The following is a 19131-nucleotide window of genomic DNA, read 5'->3' as shown; positions in this document are numbered from 1 at the left end:
ATGGTGGGGACTATCTGAGGCAGGTCACGTCATATGCTTCACACAGTGTGTGGCACTCAGGAGATACTGAGCTAGGTCTGAGTCCCATTATCACTTGCTGGGCTTGTTGGCAGGAGCCACAGTGTTTTTCCTGCTTTTGCCCTTGCCCTCTGTGGCCTGTTCTCCAAAGTAGCCTGTAGATTATCTTTTAATTTTTTCCTTCTTATTTTTTTTATGTTTTTATTTATTTTTGAGACAGAGACAGAGCATGAGCAGGGGAGGGGCAGAGAGGGAGACACAGAATCCGAAGCAAGCTCCAGGCTCCGAGCCGTCAGCACAGAGCCTGAGGTGGGGCTCGAACCCACGGACTGTGAGATCATGACCTGAGCTGAAGTCGGAGGCTTAACCGACTGAGCCTCCCAGGTGCCCCATTTTTTCCTTCTTATTAAAAAAACCTTTATGCATATACATTTCTATTTTTATTTAAATAATAATAAAACATGCAGTACTTACTATGTGCCAAGCCTTGTTCTAAACCCTTGATAAGTATCAATTCATTTGTCATTGTCCCCATTTTATAGATAAGGAAACAGCACAGAGGAGTTCTCCCCTAGGTTACAAAGCTGGTAGGTGGGTGTTTGAAACCAGACTGTCTCCATAAATGTTTGTTTGGTTAGTTCTGTCTTCTTCCCTTGCTATATTCCCAACGTCTAGAATACTATGTGTCATTCAGGAGGTGCTTAAGCACATCCCTGTGAAGCTCATGTTCTAGCGGTGCAAGACTCACGATCAACAAGAATTCTTGATTACTTCTGAGGGGTCTTTTAAAAATCTTTCCCTTCTTATGGCTTCCCATTATGTCTAGAATGAAGCATGAGCTCTGTTCCTGCCAGAGGAGGCCCTACAGCATCTGGCCCCACCCACCTCTCCCACCCTCACACCTCCTACACTCCCAACAAGCTGCCACGGTTTCCGTTCCTCTAACACACCAATTTAGGTTTCACTTCCGGGCTTTTGGAACTGCCGTGCCCTCCACCAGAAAGCTCTTTGCTTCAGCTATTCGTGTGGCCGGCTCCTTTTGGTCAGCGTATCTGTCACCTCCAACGAAAGGAGTTCGATCCTGCCCATCCAAAGAAAGCATCCTTTCGTCAGTCACTACTTAACACATTCCTTACACCCCGGGGTGGGTGTGTTCTAGGTGGCCGTTTATTTATCTTTAGTTTGTTTGTATACTGTCCTTCAAACCCCCAGCTCTAGCCACTGGATGGAGTCAGTGTGACCTTTCCTTACCTCCCAGCCTTTGTGCACGCTGGGCAATGCTGCCACGCATCCCGTCTTCGTGTTCAATTACACCTGTAAACCTGATGCTGCCCTTCGGGTTCAAGACACCAAATTCCTGCCTGCCAGAATTTTTCTTAATTGGGCAATTCCCCTCCTCGCCATAAGGAAAATGGTTTTTGAAATCTCAGGAATGACGGCCTCTGCAGAACAAAATAAACACCTGCTCCATAGGTGATGGCAGCCAGCGAGGTGAAGAGACACGGTGGACACGGCCACCTCAAAGCAGCCGCGCGGGCGCAGCCATCTTCTCTCCGCGCAGGCGCAGGCGCAGGCGCAGGCGAGGCGCAGGCGCAGACGCAGGCGCACGCGCCCCAGCCCCATCTCTTTCGCGTCCCGCCGGCGGGAGGGGGCCTGGTGGTGACTATTGGCTGACGCGGGCTCAAAGACCCCGCTGAGCGTGCGCACACCAGCCTGCTGCAGCCCTGTAGGCTGCGGAGCCCGAGTCGGTCCCGAAGCGGAAGTGTTGCTCAGGGCCAGTTCTTCTAATGGTCTGCTCTGTAGTGAGCAGAAAATCTATTGTCGAGAGGGTGAGAAAGAGGAGGGGGGATGGGTTGAGAGGGCGAGTGCTAGGGGTGATGGGCCAAGTGATGGGGAGTTCTGGAGGAACGAAGGAAGGGGGATTTGGGAGGATCATTGATGCGGGGAGTTGTGGGGTGATGGGAGACTGAATGAAGGTCTCTGGGGCATGATGGTGGACAAAGTTACGGGACTAGTCAGGGTTGAATGGGGCTTATTAAACGTTGACTTTAACACGTTTTCCGGCACAGTGACTTGCGCTAAGGGTTCTTACCCACTCCTCATCAGGCGCCTCCTTAGGCGCGCCCCACCTTTTCCTCTCCCCTCTCCCCTCGCCCACACCCCAGCGTAGGGGCCTGGTGTGAATGCTCCAGCCGAAGTGAATCTGCACCCGAAGGCTTCCTTCTGGCTCCTGGGCAAGCCGGCCCCAGTGAGGTGAGGAGGAGAAGGAAGAGGTACCTGAGTGGACTCACTTCGGGGCATGGGGGTTGGGGTGGGCGAGGCCTGGTGTCGCGGGGTCTGGGGGGATCATGGGGCTTTAAAACGTCATGGGGATGATAGTTTTTAAAAGTTCATTTTACTTGGTGTATGATAAATACTAACACATTTGAATTACAGATTAATTAAAAATAGAAGAAAAGAAAATCAAAAGGAATTGATTTTTATCCCCCTGCATTTAAATGTCCGGTCCATTCTTAGCAAGTTTTTAGTGGGTATTCGGGGTATGCGTTTTTAAACTTTTAACAGTTTGAAATGGGTTCCTGCAATTTTATAACCTACCTTATTTTCATTTAGAAGTTTACTGTGATTCAGCTTAAAAATTTATTCTCTAACATTTAAAAAACTTAATTTAGATATACGTACAGAGAAATACACAAATACTAAAGCATACAGTTCCATACAACATTTTTAATAGGTCTGTAACATTTCACTCCTTGTATTTCCTTACTGATCGCTTATTATGAGTCACAGGATTAACTTCGGCATTCAGAAAGTCAGTGCTGAGGTGAAGGTACTTACAGAGAAGTTGTGATGCATTAGAATACATTATTTCATTAGGTAGAATGCCTAGAATTACAATTTCTGGGTCAGTACACAAGTATATATAGAAAAAAAACCCTTTTGTGTTAGATGCTCATGTAAGGAAGAGAGTCAAGAATACACAGGTGGTTGTTGAAAACTACATGGTTGCCCAAACTTCCACAGAATGGCCTCATGCCCCGCTAGTGTGAGGGGAATTTCTAGGCAGATAATTCTGGGCATATAAACCTTATGGGTTCTCTCATATGCTGTACACTTTTCCATTCTTCCAGCTCAGCTTTCACACATCTCTGCCTTTTCCCAAGAAAAGCAGGAAATGGCCAAACCCCAGGTAAGTATGCTGTTTCTCCCCCCCCCCTTTTTTTTTTTTTTTTTTTTTTTTTTTTTTAACCATGGACGTGATGAGCGACTTAGGAATCTCTGACCTAATAGGAAATTATTTGTAAATAAGCATTAGGATCAGGGAAAATGAGAGACAGCAAGGCCAAGTTAGAATGTAGACATTAGGGTGTGACAGATACTAACATTGACTTACAGATTTCTCTTTGAGCTTCTGGCAGCCAGAGGGAAACGTAACCAGGAACCTGGTTCACCTTACTCCTCAGGAGAGAGTGCACTGAGTTCTCAGGGAAGTAAAGGTTTCCTGTGTTTGCCTTCCAAGGCATTTCTTTTCTGAGTCTTCATGTGGTTGGTGGAATTGTCTTCAACCACAGCCTAGTGATAAATGCAGTCGCTGGTTTCCTACAGATATTTCTTTTTTTTTAATTTTTTAATGTTTATTTTTTATTTATATTAGAGAGAGAGAGAGAGCGCGAGCAGGGGAGGGGCAGAGAGACAGAGACAGAATCTGAAGCAGGCTCCAGGCTCCGAGCTGTCAGCACAGAGTCTGATGCGGGGCTTGAACCCACAAACTGTGATATCATGACCTGAGCCGAAGTCGGAGGAAATTTTTACTCATCATAATTCCCTGGAGATTCAGACAAGTTGTCAGTTCTTTCCTTTTTTATTGCTGGGTGGTATTCCATGGTATAGATGTACCGTAGTTTATTTATCCATTCTCCTGTTGAAAATCATTTGGATTATTTCCAGTTTTGGCAGTTACGAGTAAAGCCACTTTAATATTCATACACAGGTTTTTGTGTGCACATATGTTTTCATTTCTCTAGAATAAATATTGGATTTCTGGGTCTTATGGTAACTGTATGCTTAACGTTTTAAGAATCTGCCAAATTGTTTTCCAGAATAGTTGAATCATTTTTCATTTTCACCAGCAATGTATAAGAATTCCAGTTGCTTCACATTTTTGCCAGCACTTGGTATTGTCAGTATTTTTTAATGTTTATTTATTTATTTTGAGAGAGCATGAGCGTGAGCAAGGGAGGGGCATAGAGAGGGAGAGAGAGAATCCCAAGCAGGCTGATCGTGACCTGAGCTGAAATCAAGGGTTGGACACGTAGCCAACTGAGCCATCCAGGCGCCCTGGTATTGTTAGTATTTTTAATTTTAGTCATTCTAGTAGTATAGTTATTGTTTCATCATGCCTTTAATTTGTGTTTCACTAATAGCTGATGATGTTTAAGACCTCTATGTTTCTTTACTTTTTGTATATCCTCTTTGGCGAAGTGTTCAATCAAGTCATCTGCCCATTTTAAAATTGGATTGTTTTCTCGCTCTTGAAATTGGGGAGAGTTATTTATGTATATTGTTTACAAGTCCTTTGTCAGACACAAGTCCTTTGTCAGATACGTTTGTAAATATTTTGTCTATATTTCTTCAAGCCACGTCTTTTCATTTGCTTAGTGTTATTCACAGAGCAAGAATTTTTAATTTTGAAAATGGCCAATATATGAATTATTTCCTTCACGCACGGTTATTTCAACATCACGTTTAAGAATTCTTTGCTGGGTCTGGGGTGCCTGGGTGTCTCATTGGGTTGAGCATCTGACTCTTGATTTTGGCTCAGGTCATGATCTCAGGGTTTGTGGGTTCAAGCCCTGCATTGGGTTCTGCGCTGACAGTGCAGAGCCTGCTTGGGATTCTCTCTCTGCCCCTCCCCTTCTTGCTCTCTCTGTCTGTCTCAAAATAAATAAATAAACATTAAAAAATAATTCTTTGTTGGATCCTAAGTCATGAAGATTTTTTCCTGTTTCTTCTATAAGTTTCATAGTTATTGGTTTTCCATTTAGATCTGTGATCTCTTTTGTGTTAAATTTTATATAAGGTGTAAGGATTAAGTTGAGGGTCATTATTTTGCATATGGAATTCCATTTGTTCTAACCCCATTTGTTGAAAGTATAATTTTTCTCTTCTGAATTGCGTTTGCAGTTTTGTCATAAATAAATGGGCTGTGTTTGTGGATCTGTTTCTGGACTCTGTTCTGTTGATTTATAGATCTAACCCTCTGCCAGTACCACACTTTTTTAAAGTTTTTATTCAAATTCCAGTTAGTTAACATACAGTGTAATGTTAGTTTCATGTATACAATATAGTATTTCAACACTTCTATACAACACCCTGTGCTCATCCCAACCAGTACCCTCCTTAATCTCCATCACCTGTTTAACCCGTCCCTCCACCCACCTCCCATCTGGTAACCATCAGTTTGTTCTCAATAGTTCAGAGTCTGTTTCTTGACTTGACTCTCTCTTTTTCCCCTTTGCTTGTTTGTTTTGTGTTTTAAATTCCACATAAGTGAAATCATATGGTATTTGTCTTTCTCTGACTTACTTCACTTAGCATAATACTCTAGCTCCATCCATGTCGTTGCAAATGGCAAGATTTCATTCTTTTAAATGGCTGGGTAAAATTCCATTGTATATGTATACACCACATTTTCTTTTTTTTTTTTTTTGAAGTATTTATTTATTTATTTATTTATTTTTTATGAAGTTTATTGTCAAATTGGTTTCCATATAACACCCAGTGCTCATCCCAAAAGGTGCCCTCCTCAATACCCATCACCCACCCTCCCCTCCCTCCCACCACCCATCAACCCTCAGTTTGTTCTCAGTTTTTAACAGTCTCTTATGCTTTGGCTCTCTCCCACTCTAACCTCTTTTTTTTTTTTTTCCTTCCCCTCCCCCATGGGTTTCTGTTAAGTTTCTCAGGATCCTCATAAGAGTGAAACCATATGGTATCTGTCTTTCTCTGTATGGCTTATTTCACCCAGCATCACACTCTCCAGTTCCATCCATGTTGCTACAAAGGGCCATATTTCATTCTTTCTCATTGCCACGTAGTACTCCATTGTATACACCACATTTTCTATTAATCAGTTGATGGACACTTGAGCTGCTTCCATCATTTGGCTTTTGCAGGTAATGCTGCTATAAACATCAGGGTGCATGTTTCCTTTTGAATGAGTATTTTTGTATTCTTTGCGTAAATACCTAATAGTGCGATTGCTGGATCATAGGGTAGTTTTATTTTTAACTTTTGAGGAGCCTCCATAGCTGTTTTCCAAAGTGGCTGCACCTGTTTGCATTCCCACCAATAGTGCAAGAGGGTTCCCCTCTCTCCACTTCCTGGCTAACACCTGTTGTTTCGTGTGTTGTTGATTTTAGCCATAATGGCAGGTGTGAGGTGAAACCTCATTGTAGTTTTGATTTGAGGAGTGATGTTGAGCCTCTTTTCATGTGTCTGCCATCTGGATGTCTTCTTTGGAAAAATGTCGATTCATTTCTTCTGCCCATTTTTAATTGGATTATTTGGTTTTTGGATGTTGAGTTTTATAAGTTCTTTATATGTTTTGGACAATAACCCTTTATTGGATATGTCATTTGCAAATATCTTCTTCCATTCTCTAGGTTGCCTCTTAGTTTTGTTGATTGTTTTCTTTGCTGTGCAGAAGCTTTTTATATTGGTATAGTCCCAGGGGCTTATTTTTGCTTTTGTTCCCTGGGCACAGAGACATATCTAGCAAGAAGTTGCTGTGGCAGATGTCAGAGAAGTTACTGCCTGTGTTCACTTCCAGGATTTATATGGTTTCAGGTCTTATAGTTGGTCTTTTATCCATTTTGAATTTATTTTTGTGTATGGTGTAAGAAAATGGTCCGGTGTCATTCCTCTGCATATTGCTGTCCCGTTTTCCCAACACCATTTGTTGAAGAGGTACTATTTTTCCTATTGGATATTCTTTCCTGCTTTCTCCAGGATTAATTGACCATATAGTTGTGGGTTCTATTCTGTTCTATTGATCTGTGTGTCTGTTTTTGTGCCAGTACCACACAGTTTTGATCACTTTGTAATATAACTTGAAGTCTGGAATTGTGATGCCTCCAGCTTTGCTTTTCTTTTTCAAGGTTGCTTTGGCTGTTTAGGGGCTTTTGTGGTTTCATACAAATGTTAGGATTGTTTGTTCTAGCTCTGTGAAAAATGCCGTTAGTATTTTGATACAGATTGCATTAAACATGTAGATTGTCCTTTGGATAATAGACATTTTAACAATATTTGTTCTTCCAATCTGTGAGTACAGATTGTCTTTCCATTTCTTTGTGTCATCTTTAGTTTATCAGTGTTTTATAGTTTTCAGAGTACAGATATTTTCACCTCTTTGGTTAGGTTTTTATTCCTAAATATCTTATTGTTTTTGGTGCAGTTGTACATGGGACTGATTGCTCAAATTTCTGTTCTGCTTCATTATTGGAATATATAAATGCAACAGATTTCTGTATGTTGATTTTATATCCTGCAACTTTACTAAACTTGCTTATCAGTTCCAGCAATTTTTTGGTGGAGTCTTTTGGGTTTTCTATGTATGGTATATTGTCATCTGCAAACAGTGAACATTTTACTTCTTCCTTGCTGATTTGGATGCCTTTTATTTCTTTTTGTTGTCTGATTACTGTGGCTAGGACTTCCAGTACTGTGTTGAATAAAAGTGGTGAGAGTGGACATCCCTGTCTTGTTCCTGACTGTAGAGGAAAAGGTCTCAGTCTTTCCCCATTGAGTATGATGTTAGCTTTGGGGTTTTCATATATGGCCTTTATAATGTTGAGGTATGTTCCCTCTAAACCTACTTTCCTGAGAGTTTTCATCATGAATGGATGTTCTATTTTGTCAAATGCTCTTTCTGCATCTATTGAAATGATCATATGGTTCTTAACCTTTCTTTTCTTTTCTTTAAAAAATGTTTAACATTTATTTATTTTTGAGAGACAGAGCATGAGTTGGGGGAGGGGCAGAGAGAGAGGGAGACACAGAACCCAAAGCAGGCTCCAGACTCCAAGCCGTCATCACAGAGCCAGACGTGGGGCCCAAACCCACGAACTGCAAGATCATGACCTGAGATGAAGTCAGACACTTAACCAACTGAGCCACCCAGATGCCCCTTAACCTTTCTTTTCTTAATGTGCTGTAACATGTAGATTGATTTGCAAATATTGCAACTCAGGAATAAATTCCACTTGATTGTGGTGAATGATATTTTTCATGTGTTTTTAGATTTGGTTTTGTAGTATTTTATTGATAATTTTTGCCTCCATGTTCATCAGGAATGTTGGCCTGTACTCTTTTTTATTTATTTTTATTTTTTATTTCATTTTATTTTTACATTTTTTTCTTTATGTTTATTTATTTTTGAGAGAGAGAGGGAGAATGAGCAGGGGCGGGGGAGAGAGAGGGAGACACAGAATCTGAAGCAGGCTCCAGGCTCTGAGCTGTCAGCACAGAACCCGATGCAAGGCTTGAACTCACAAACTGTGAGATCATGACCTGAGCCGCAGTCAGATGCTTAACCGACTGAACCACCCAGGTGCCCCTGGCCTGTAGTTCTTTTTTAGTGGTGTCTTATCTGGTTTTGGTGTCAGGGTAATGCTGGCTTCATAGGATGAATTTGGAAGTTTCCTTCCTTTTCTGTTTTTTGGAATAGTTTGAGAAGAATAGGTATAAACACTTCTTTAAATGTTTGGTGGAAATAGGGGAGCCTGGGTGGCTCAGTCACTTAAGCATCTTACTCTTGATTTTGGCTCAGGTCATGATCTCATGGTTCATGAGTTCAAGCCCTGTGTGTGGCTGCACACTGATAATGTGGAGCCTGCTTGGGATTCTCTCTCTCCCCCTTGCTCTCTGTCCCTCCGCCACTTGTGCTTTCTCTCACTCGCTCTCTCTCCATTTCTCCAAATAAATAAATAAATAAATAAATAAGCTTTAATTAGGCAATTTTTTAAAAAGCCTCTAAATATTTGGTAGAATTAGCCTATGAAGCTGTCTGGCCCTGGACTTTTGTTTGTTGGGAGTTTTTTGATTACTGATTCAGTTTGTTTGCTGGTTATCAGTCTGTTCAAGTTTTCTATTTCTTCCTGTTTTGGTTTTGGTAGCTTATATGTTTGTAGGAATTTATCTGTTTCTTCCAGGATGTCCAGTTAGTTGGCATATAGTTTTTCATAGTACTCTCTTATAATTACTTGTATTTCTGTGATGTTGGTTGTTCTGTGTTGTCTCTCATTTGTGATTTTATTTATTTGTGTCCTTTCTGTTTTCTTTTTGATAAGTCTGGCTAGAGGTTTATCAATTTTATTAATTTTTTTCAAAGAAATAGTTCCTGGTTTCAGTGATTTGTTCTGTTTTTTTTAAATTTAATTATTTATTTTTTAAAATTTATATCCAAATTAGTTAGCATATACTACAACACTGATTTCAGCTGTAGATTCCTTAGTTCCCCTTTACCCATTTAGCCCATCCTCCCTCACACAACCCCTCCAGTAACCCTCAGTTTGTTCATATTTATGAGTCTCTTCTGTTTTGTCCCCCTCCCTGTTTTTATATTATTTTTGTTTCCCTTCCCTTGTGTTCATCTGTTTTGTCTCTTAAAGTCCTCATATGAGTGAAGTCATATGATTTTTATCTTTCTCTGACTAATTTCACTCAGCATAATACCCTTCAGTTCCATCCACGTAGTTGCAAATGGCAAGATTTCATTCTTTTTGATTGCCGAGTGATACTCCATTGTATATATATACACCACATCTTCTTTATCCATTCATCCATCAGTGGACATTTGGGCTCTTTCCATACTTTGGCTATTGTTGATAGTGCTGCTATAAACATTGGGGTGCATGTGCCCCTTCAAAACAGCATACCTGTATCCCTTGGATAAATTTTTTTTAATGTTTATTTATTTTTGAAGGAGAGAGAGACAGTGTGAGCAGGGGAGGGGCAGAGAGAGGGAGACACAGCATCTGAAGCCGGCTCTAGGCTTTGAGCTGTTAGCACAGAGACCAACTCAGGGCTTGAACTCACAAACTGAGATCACGACCTGAGCCAATGTTGGATGCTTAACTGACTGAGTTGCCCAGGTTCCCCTGTTCTATTATTTTTTAACTTTCTGTATCATTTATTTCTGTTCTAATCTCTATTATTTCCTTCCCTCTGCTGGTGATAGGCTTCATTTGTTCTTTTTCTAGCTCCTTTATGTGTAAGGGTAGGTTGTTTATTTGAGAGTTTTCTTGCTTCTTGAGGTAGGCCTGTATTTCTGCATACTTTCTTCTTAGGACAGCTTTTGCTGCATCCCAAAGGCTTTGGAGAAGTGTGTTTTAATTTTCATTTGTTTTATGTATTTTTTAATTTTTTCTTTGATTTTCTTGTTGACCCATTCGTTGTTTGGTAGCATATTGTTTAACCTCCATATATTTATGGTCTTTCCAGATTTTTTCTTGTGGTTAACTTCAAGTTTCATGGTGTTGTGGTTCAGAGAACCACATAGTATGAATGGTATGATTTCGGTCTTTTTGTATTTGTTGAGGTCTGTGTTGTGACCTAATATGTGATCTATTCTGGAGACTGTCCCATGTGCCCTTGAAAGTAATGTGTATTCTGCTGTTTTAGAATAGTATGTTCTGAGTATATCCATTAAGTCCATCTGGTCCAGTGTGTCATTCAAAGCCATTGTTTCCTTATTTATTTTCCATTTAGATGATCTGTCCCTTGATGTAAGTGGGATGGTAAAGTTCCCTATTATTTTGTATTATTATCAATTAATTCCTGTAAGCAGTTGGTTAAGCATCCAACTTTGGCTCAGGTCATGATCTCACGGTTCATGAGTTTGAGCCCCATGTTGGGCTTTGTGCTGACAGCTCAGAGCCTGGAGCCTGCTTCAGATTCTGTGTCTCCCTCTCCCTCTGTTCCTCCCCTGCTTGCACTCTGTCTTTCTGTCTCTCAAAAATAAGATTAAAAAAATAAATAAAATGAGTCTCTTGTATTGGGTGCCTGGATGGCTCAGTGGGTAGAGCATGTGACTCTTGATCTTGGGGTTGTGAGTTAAAGCCCCACATTGGATGTAGAGATTACTGAGAAAATAAAATCTTCAAAAAGTGAAAAATAAAATGAGTCTCTTGTAGGCAACATATAGGTGGTCTTGTTTTTTAATCCATTCTGACACCCTATTTTTGTGATTGGAGTTTTTAGTCCATTTACATTCAGAGCAATTATTAATAGATATGTATTTGTTGCCATTTTATTTCTTGTTTTGTCATCATTTCTGGAGATTTTCTCTGTTCCTTTCTGGGCTTTGTCACTTTTGGCCTTTCCATTCCACTCAAAGTGTCTCCTTTAGTATTTCTTGCAGGGCATGTTTACTGGTCACAAACTCTTTAATATTTGTTTGTCTGGAAAACTCTTTATCTCTCCTTCTGTTCTGAATGATAGCTTTGCTGGATAGAGTATATTCTTGGCTGCAGATTTTTCCCATTCAGCACTGTGAATATATCATGCCACTCCCTTCTGGTCCATTTACATTCAGAGTAATTATTGGTAGATACGTATTTTATTTGTATTGCTTGTTTTGTGGTTGTTTCTGGAGATTTTCTCTGGTCCTTTCTTGTCTTTCTCTCATGTTTTGCTAATTTTCTTTAAAATTTTTTTTTAATGTTTATTTATTTTGAAGGAGAGAGAGACAGAGTGTGAGGAGGGGAGGGGCAGAGAGAGAGATAGAGAATCTGAAGTGGGCTCCAGGCTCTGAGCTGTCAGCACAGAGCCCAAAGCAGGGCTCGAACTCATGAGCCGTGAGATCCTGACCTGAGCTGAAGTTGGATGCTTAACCAACTGAGGCACCCAGCCCCCCCATTTTGCTCATTGTCTTTTAGTGATATATTTGGATTTCTTCTTATTCTTTTCATGGTTATTAGTGGTTTTTGATAGATGGTCACCATTAGGTTTGTGTATAACATCTTCTGCAAATAGCAGTGTATATTGATGGTCATTCCAGTTTGAACCCATTCTTTTCTCCTCCCCACATTTTAGGTATGTTATATTTTATATCCTTTTTTTGTCTGAGTTCCTTCACTGATTTTTACAGAAATGATCTGATTTTGCAGAAATATGCAGAAATATTTTTTACTGCTTTTGTATTTCCTGCCTTTATACTGTCACTTTTGAATTTTTTTGTTTATTTAATTTTGTTAATGTTTGTTTATTTTTGAGAGAGAGTCCAAGCGTGAGTGGGCAAGGGGCAAAGAGAGAGGAAGACACAGAATCTGAAGCAGGCTCCGGGCTCTGAGCCGTCAGCACAGAGCCAGATGTGGCGCTCAAACTCACGAACAGTGAGATCATGACCTGAGCCGAAGTTGGACACTTAACTGACTGAGCCACCCAGGCACCCCTTTTAAGTTTTTTTTTTTTTAATTTATTTTGAGAGAAAGTGAGCGCATGCACCGGGAAGGGGGAGACAGAGAGGGAGAGAGAGAAACTAAAGCAGGCTCTGTGCTGTCAGCGCAGAGCCTGACGTGGGGCTCAATCTCAGGAACTGCAAGATCATGCATGACCTGAGCTGAAATCAAGAGTCGGATGATTGGGGCGCCTGGGTGGCTCAGTCAGTTAAGCGGCCAACTTCAGCTCAGGTCATGATCTCATGGTTCGTGAGTTTGAGCCCCATGTCAGGTTCTGTGCTGACAGCTCAGAGCCTGGAGCCTCCTTTGGATTCTGTGTCTCCCTCTGTCTCTGCCCCTCCCCCGCTCACGCTTTGTCTTTCTAAAACATAAATAAAAACATTAAAAAGTCGAATGATTAACTGAGCCACCAAGGCACCCCTGTACTGTCACTTTTGTCTCTCCTTTCCACTCAAAGACTCCCCCTTAATATTTCTTGCAGGGCTGGTTTAGTGGTCACATGCTCCTTTAGTTTTTGTTTGTTCAGGAAATTATTTTTCTCTCTATTCTGAAGGATAGCCTTGCTGGATAGAGTATTCTTGGCAACAGATTTTTCCATTCAGCAATTTGAATATATTATGCCACTCCCTCCTGGCTTGCCAAGTTTCTGTTGATAAATCTGCAGGTAGCCTTATGGGTCTTCCCTTATAAGTTAAGGACTATTTTTTTATGATTTTATTTCTTGACTAATCTCTACACCCAACCTGGGGCTCAAACCCACAACCCCAAGATCAAGAGTCACATGCTGTACTGACTGAGCCAGCCAGGCACCCCTTAAGACTTTGTCTTGCCGCTTTTAAGATTTTTTCTTCATCACTATATTTTGCACATTTAATTACAATATGTCTTGCTGTTGGCCCACCTTTGTTGATTTTGATCGGAGATCTCTGTTCCTTGTGGATCTGGATGTCTGTTTCCTTCCCCAGGTTAGGGAAGTTTTCGGCTCTTATTTCTTCAAATAAGTTTTCTGCCCCCTTTTCTCTTTCTTCCTCTTCTGGGACTCCTATAATACGAATGTTATGTTTGATGGAGTCACCGAGATCCCTAAGTCTATTTCTCGTGTTGCATAATTCTTCTCTTTCTTTTCTTCAGCTCTGTTATTTTCCATTAGTTTGTCCTCTCGGTCACTAATTTGTTTTTCTGTTTCTTCTAACCTGCTGTTCATTGCACCAGGTGTGTTTCTGATCTCATTTATTGCATTCTTCATCTCTGATTGATTTGTTTTTCACTCTTTTATCTCTTTGGTAAGCATCTCACTGATGTCTTCTATTTTTTTCTCAAGCCCAGTGAGTATCCATATGATTGTTCTTTTTTTTTTTTTTTTAACGTTTATTTATTTTTGAGACAGAGAGAGACAGAGCATGAACAGGAGAGGGGCAGAGAGAGAGGGAGACACAGAATCTGAAACAGGCTCCAGGCTCTGAGCTGTCAGCACAGAGCCTGACGCAGGGCTCAAACTCACAGACCGTGAGATCATGACCTGAGCTGAAGTCAGACGCCTAACCAACCAAGCCACCCAGGCACCCCCATCTGATTGTTCTTTAAATTATCCATCAGGCATGTTACTTATATCTGTTTTGCTTAAATCTCTGGCCATGGCCTTACCTTGTTTATTCCTAGGTATTTTGTTCCTTTTGATGCACTTGTAAATCTGGTTTTCTTAATATGGCTTTCTGATAGTTTGTTTTTAGTGTATAGAAACACAACAGATTTCTGGTTATTAATTTTGTGTCCTACAACTTTACTGAATTTATTTGAGTAGTTATTTGGTGGTGTCTTTAGGGTTTTTAATGTAATAGCATGTCATTTGCAAATAGTGACAATTTTACTTCTTCCTATTTAGATGCCTTTTATTTCTTTTTTTTTCTGTGTTGATTACTGTGGCTAGGCCTTCCAGTATTCTTTTGAATAAAAGTGGTGAGTAGACATCCTTGGGTTGTTTCTGATCTTAGAGTAAAGGCTTTCAGCTTTTCACTGTTGAGTATGAAATTAGGTGTGGGCTTGTCATATATAGCCTTTATTGTGTTGAGATACCTTCTCTGCATATCCACTTTGTTGGGGGTTTTTATCATAAATGGATGTTGAAATTTGTCACATGCTTTTTTTGGTGTATCTCATTGATTTTTGGATGTTGAACCATTCTTGTATGCCTGGAATGAATCCCACTTGGTCATGGGGTGTGATCCTTTACATGTTATTATTGACATTGAATTCGGTTTGCTAATATTTAGTTGAGGACTTTTGCATCTATGTTCAGCAGGGATATTGGCCTGTAATTTTTTTGTAGTGTCTTTGGTTTTGGTATCAGGGTAATGCTGGCCTTGTAAAGTGAGTTTGAAAATGTTCCTTCCTCTTCAAGAGTTGGAATAATTTGAGGAAGCCAACTTGACCTGGACTTTTGTTTATTGGGAGTTTTTGATTACTGATTCAATTTCATTGTTAATAATTGGTCTACTGAGATTTTCTATTTCTTCATGATTTAGTCTTAGAAGATTATATGTTTCTAGGAATTTGTCCATTTTTTCTAGGTTGTCTAATTGGTAGTATATAACTTTATTGTGTTCTCTTTTCCTTTGTATTTCTGTGGTATCAGTTTTAATTTCTCATTTGTTTCTGATTTTATTATTTGGGCTCTCTTTTCTTGAGTCTGGCTAAAAGTTTGTTCATTTTGTTTACCTTTTCAAAGAACCAGCTCTTACTTTCATTCATCCTTCTATTTTTTTTTTTTTAGTGTCTATTTCATTTATTTCCATTCTGATCTTTATTCTTTCCTTTCTAATACGAACTTTGGGCTTTGTTCTTTCTTTATTTCCTTAAGTGTTAAGACAGATTGTTTATTTGATGTTTTTCTTATTTCCTGAGGTAGACCTGTATTGCTATGAACTTCTCTCAGAACTGCTTTTGCTGTGTCCCAAAGATTTTGGAACATTGTGTTTCCATTTTCATTTGTCTCATGTTATCTTTTGATTTCTTTTTGATTCATTCATTGGTTAATAGCATGTTGTTTAGTCTCCATGTTTGTGTTTTTCCAGTTGTTTCTTGTAATTGATTTTTAGTTTCATACAGTTGTGGAAAAGATGCTTGATATGATTTCAGTCTTGTTAAATTTATTGACTTGTTTTGTGATCTAACACGTAGTCCATCCTGGAGAATGTTCCCTGTGCACTCAAGAAAAATGTGTATTCTCCTGTTTTTTTAATGTTTATTTATTTTTGAGAGAGAGACAGAAAGAGAGAGAGAGAGAAAGAGAATGAACACAGGATGGATCCGAAGCAGGCTTGAGTCTCTGAACTGTCAGCACAGAGCCTGACGTGGGGCTTGAAACCACGAACTGTGAGATCATGACCTGAGCTGAAGTAGGATGCATAACCGACTGAGCCACCCAGGCGTCCCATCTCCTGTTTTTGGATGGGGTGTTCTGTATATATCTATTAGGTCCCTCTGGTCTAGTGTGTTGTTTAAGGCCAATGTTTTCTTTTTGATTTTTTTGTCTGGATGATCTATCCATTGATTTAAGTGAGGCGTTAAAATCCCCTACTATTATTGTATTGCTGTCTATTTATCTCTTTATTGCTGTTAATATTTGCTTTATATATTTAGGTGCTCCTATATTCAGTTCATACATATTTACAAATGTCATATCATCTTGTTAGATCAACCCCTTTATCATTATGTAGTACCCTTCTTTGTCTTTTGTTATGGTCTTTGTTTTAAAGTCTAATTTTTCTGATACAAGTATTCCTATCCCAGCTCTCTTTTCATTTCCACTTACATGATACATCCTTTTCTATCCCTTTACTTTCTTTTTTTTTAATTTTAATGTTTATTTTTGAGAGAGAGAGCAAGCGAGCACGAACAGGGTAGGGGCAGAGAGAGAGGGGGATACATAGAATCTGAAGCAGGCTCCAGGCTCTGAGTTGTCAGTATGGAGCCTCACACGGGGCTTGAATTCATGAACTGCGAGATCATGACTTGGGCCGAAGTTGGAAGCTTAACCAACTGAGCCACCCAGGTGCCCCTCTACTTTTAGTCTGTGTGTGTCCTTAGGTTTGAAGTGAGTCTCTTGTGCGTAGCCTATAAAAGGGCTTTTTTCCCATCTGTCCACCCTTTGTTTTTTGATTGGAGCGTTTAGTCCATTTACATTTAATTATTGATAGATATGTACTTATTGCCATTTTGTTAATTGTTTTCTGGCTGTTGTAGTTCCCCTCTGTTTCTTCTTCTCTTTCTTCCCTTCTGGTTTGTCTTCTATAGTGTTATGTTTAGATTCCTTTCTATGTATTTCTGTAATTTTTTTCTTTGTGGTTACTGTTCGGTTCACATATAACATGTATGTAACTCATTTTTGAATTGACAGTAAATTAATTTTGAACACATTCCAAAGCTTTAAATTTTTACTCCCCCCTCCTACATTTTGGATTTTTGATGATACAGTTTACTTTTTATTTTATGTATCCCTTAACTGTTTTATTTTCAATTAATTTTACTACTTCTGTCTTTTACCCTTCATACTTGCTTTATAAGTGGTTGATCTACTATCTTTAATTTTTACCTACCTTTTCTATTTTCACTTTCGTATGTATTTTAAAATTAATTAGTGCCTTTTCTTCTTAGCTTAGAGAAGTCCCTTTAACATTTCTTGTAAGGCCAGTTTAGTGGTGATGAACTGTTAGATTTTGCTTATCTGGAAAACTCTTAATCTCTCCTTCAATTCTGAATGATAACCTTGATGGGTAGAGAATTCCTGGTTGGCACTTTTTCCCCTTTTAGTACTTTAAATATGTCACCCCACTCCTTTTTGGTTTGCAAAGTTTCTGCTGAAAAGTCTAAAAACCTTATGGGGTCTCCTTTGTACATAGTATTGTTGCTTTTCTCTTACTGCTTTTAAGATTTTCTTGTTATCCTTGGGGTGCCTGGGTGGCTCAGTCGGTTGAGCCTTGGACTCTTGTTTTGGCTTGGGTCATGATCTCATGGTTTGTGGGTTTGAGCCCCACATCGGGCTCTGTGCTGACAGTGTAGAGCCTGCTTGGGATTCTCTCTTTCTCCTTCTCTCTCTGCCCCTTCCTGGCTCGTGCACACGCATGCACTCTCTCTCTCTCTCTCTCTCTCTCTCTAAATAAATAAACCTAAAAAAAATATTTTCTCACTATCCTTAACTTCTACCATTATAATTATAATGTGTCTTGGTGTGTTTTTCTTTGGGTTCATCTTAATTTGAACTCTCTGGGCTTCTTGAACTTGAATGTCTGTATCCTTCCCCGGGTTAGGGAAGTTTTCAGCCACTATATCTTCAAGAAATTTACGATCCTTTTTCTCTTCTCCTTCTGGAACTCTTACAATGCAAATATTATTCTGCTTAATGTTGTGCCTGTGGTCCTTCAAGATATCCTTACTTTTAGTTCTTTTTTTACCTTGCTGCTCTTTCTGACTGTTTTCCATTGCTTTGTCTTATGGTCCTCTGATTTGTGCTTCCATTTCATTCATTCAACTTTTGAACCCCTCTAGTGTATTTTTCAGTTTAGTTATAACTTCTGTTTGGTACTTATATATTTTTTTCTTTTTGTTGAAGTTCTTACTGTGTTCATCCATTCTTCTCCTGAGATCAGTGAGTATCTTTACGACCATCACTTAGAATTCTTTATTGGGTAGGTTGCTAATCTCTATTTCATTAAGGTCTTTTTCTGAGGATTTGCCTTCTTCTTTGGTTTGGAACATATTCCTCTGTCTCCTCGTTTTGCATGTCTCTCTGCGTTTGTCTGTATATATTAGGTAAAACAGCTACCTCCCTCAGTCTTGAAGGAGCAGTCTTATGTAGGAAATGTTCCATGTGGCCCAGAATTCTCCCTTGGCCACCAGAGTCTGGCCCTCTGTGGGTGTCTCTTGTGTGGGCTGCATGTTCATGCTGGCTCTGATAGGGCCGGCCTTAGCTGCTGTGTGGGGAGGTCAGGACTCAGGGCACTTGCCTGGCTTTGTTGTGACTGGACTGCTTCATGGGGGAGAGTGGGATTCAAGCTGTTAGCCCATCCATCGTGGCTTGGTCTCTGCATGGGGAGGGCAGGGCTCATGGCACTCACCCTATCCATTCACAGCTTAGCCACTATGTGGGAAGGTGGGGATGGGTCACTGACCTGGCCTGTTTGCATCTTGGCCACTGAGCAGGGAGAATGGGGCTTGGGATGCTTCACCTGTCATTCCTGTGGCTTGGTATCTGCAAAGGTTGCATGGTGCTTGGGGTGCTAGCCCAGCCCTGTTGTGGGTTGGGCACTATGCAGGGTGCGTGGGGTGCTAATCCAGCCCAGTTATGGCATGGGGTGGGCAGAGCATGGCCTCTGGTGCTAGTAAGCACCAAAAATGATGCCTGTTGGTTTCATCACCATCAAATTAGGATGAGATTGCTAAAATGCCATTGTCCAGTGCTTCCATCCCCAGATAAAGTCCTTGTAAGTTCCTGCCTCTGTGACAGCTGCTTTGAGTGGGATCTATATGTTCCCTGTAGTTCTATGATTCTCCTGATCTTAATCCCCATTGGTTTTCAAAACTAGACATGTTGGGGTCTTATTTTTCTGATGCTGGCCCCCAGGGTTGGGGGTTGCTGAAGTGGGGCACAATCCCT

At 40.2% G+C, this 19131-nt stretch overlaps 1 protein-coding gene across 5 annotated transcripts in view; it reads left to right on the top strand.

Moving 5' to 3' along the window:
* The first annotated feature begins 1722 nt into the window (after window positions 1-1722).
* Window positions 1723-19131, top strand: part of ZNF182 (zinc finger protein 182) — a 29307-nt gene continuing 11898 nt past the window's right edge. For 2 of the 5 annotated variants that reach the window (XM_042974796.1, XM_042974792.1), the window contains exons 1-3: window positions 1723-1847; window positions 2088-2271; window positions 3150-3208. In XM_042974796.1, coding sequence (XP_042830730.1) covers window positions 3194-3208 — 15 coding nt within the window. In that variant the 5' untranslated portion in view covers window positions 1723-1847; window positions 2088-2271; window positions 3150-3193. The remainder of the gene's footprint in view (window positions 1848-2087; window positions 2272-3149; window positions 3209-19131) is intronic. The other 3 variants (XM_042974795.1, XM_007081612.3, XM_042974793.1) reach the window with 3 other exon arrangements.

This window comes from Panthera tigris, chromosome X, assembly GCF_018350195.1.
Source record: "Panthera tigris isolate Pti1 chromosome X, P.tigris_Pti1_mat1.1, whole genome shotgun sequence".
NCBI lineage: Eukaryota > Metazoa > Chordata > Mammalia > Carnivora > Felidae > Panthera > Panthera tigris.
Note: the sequence above shows the minus strand (reverse complement) of the source record. Positions and strands in the feature narration are given on the sequence as shown.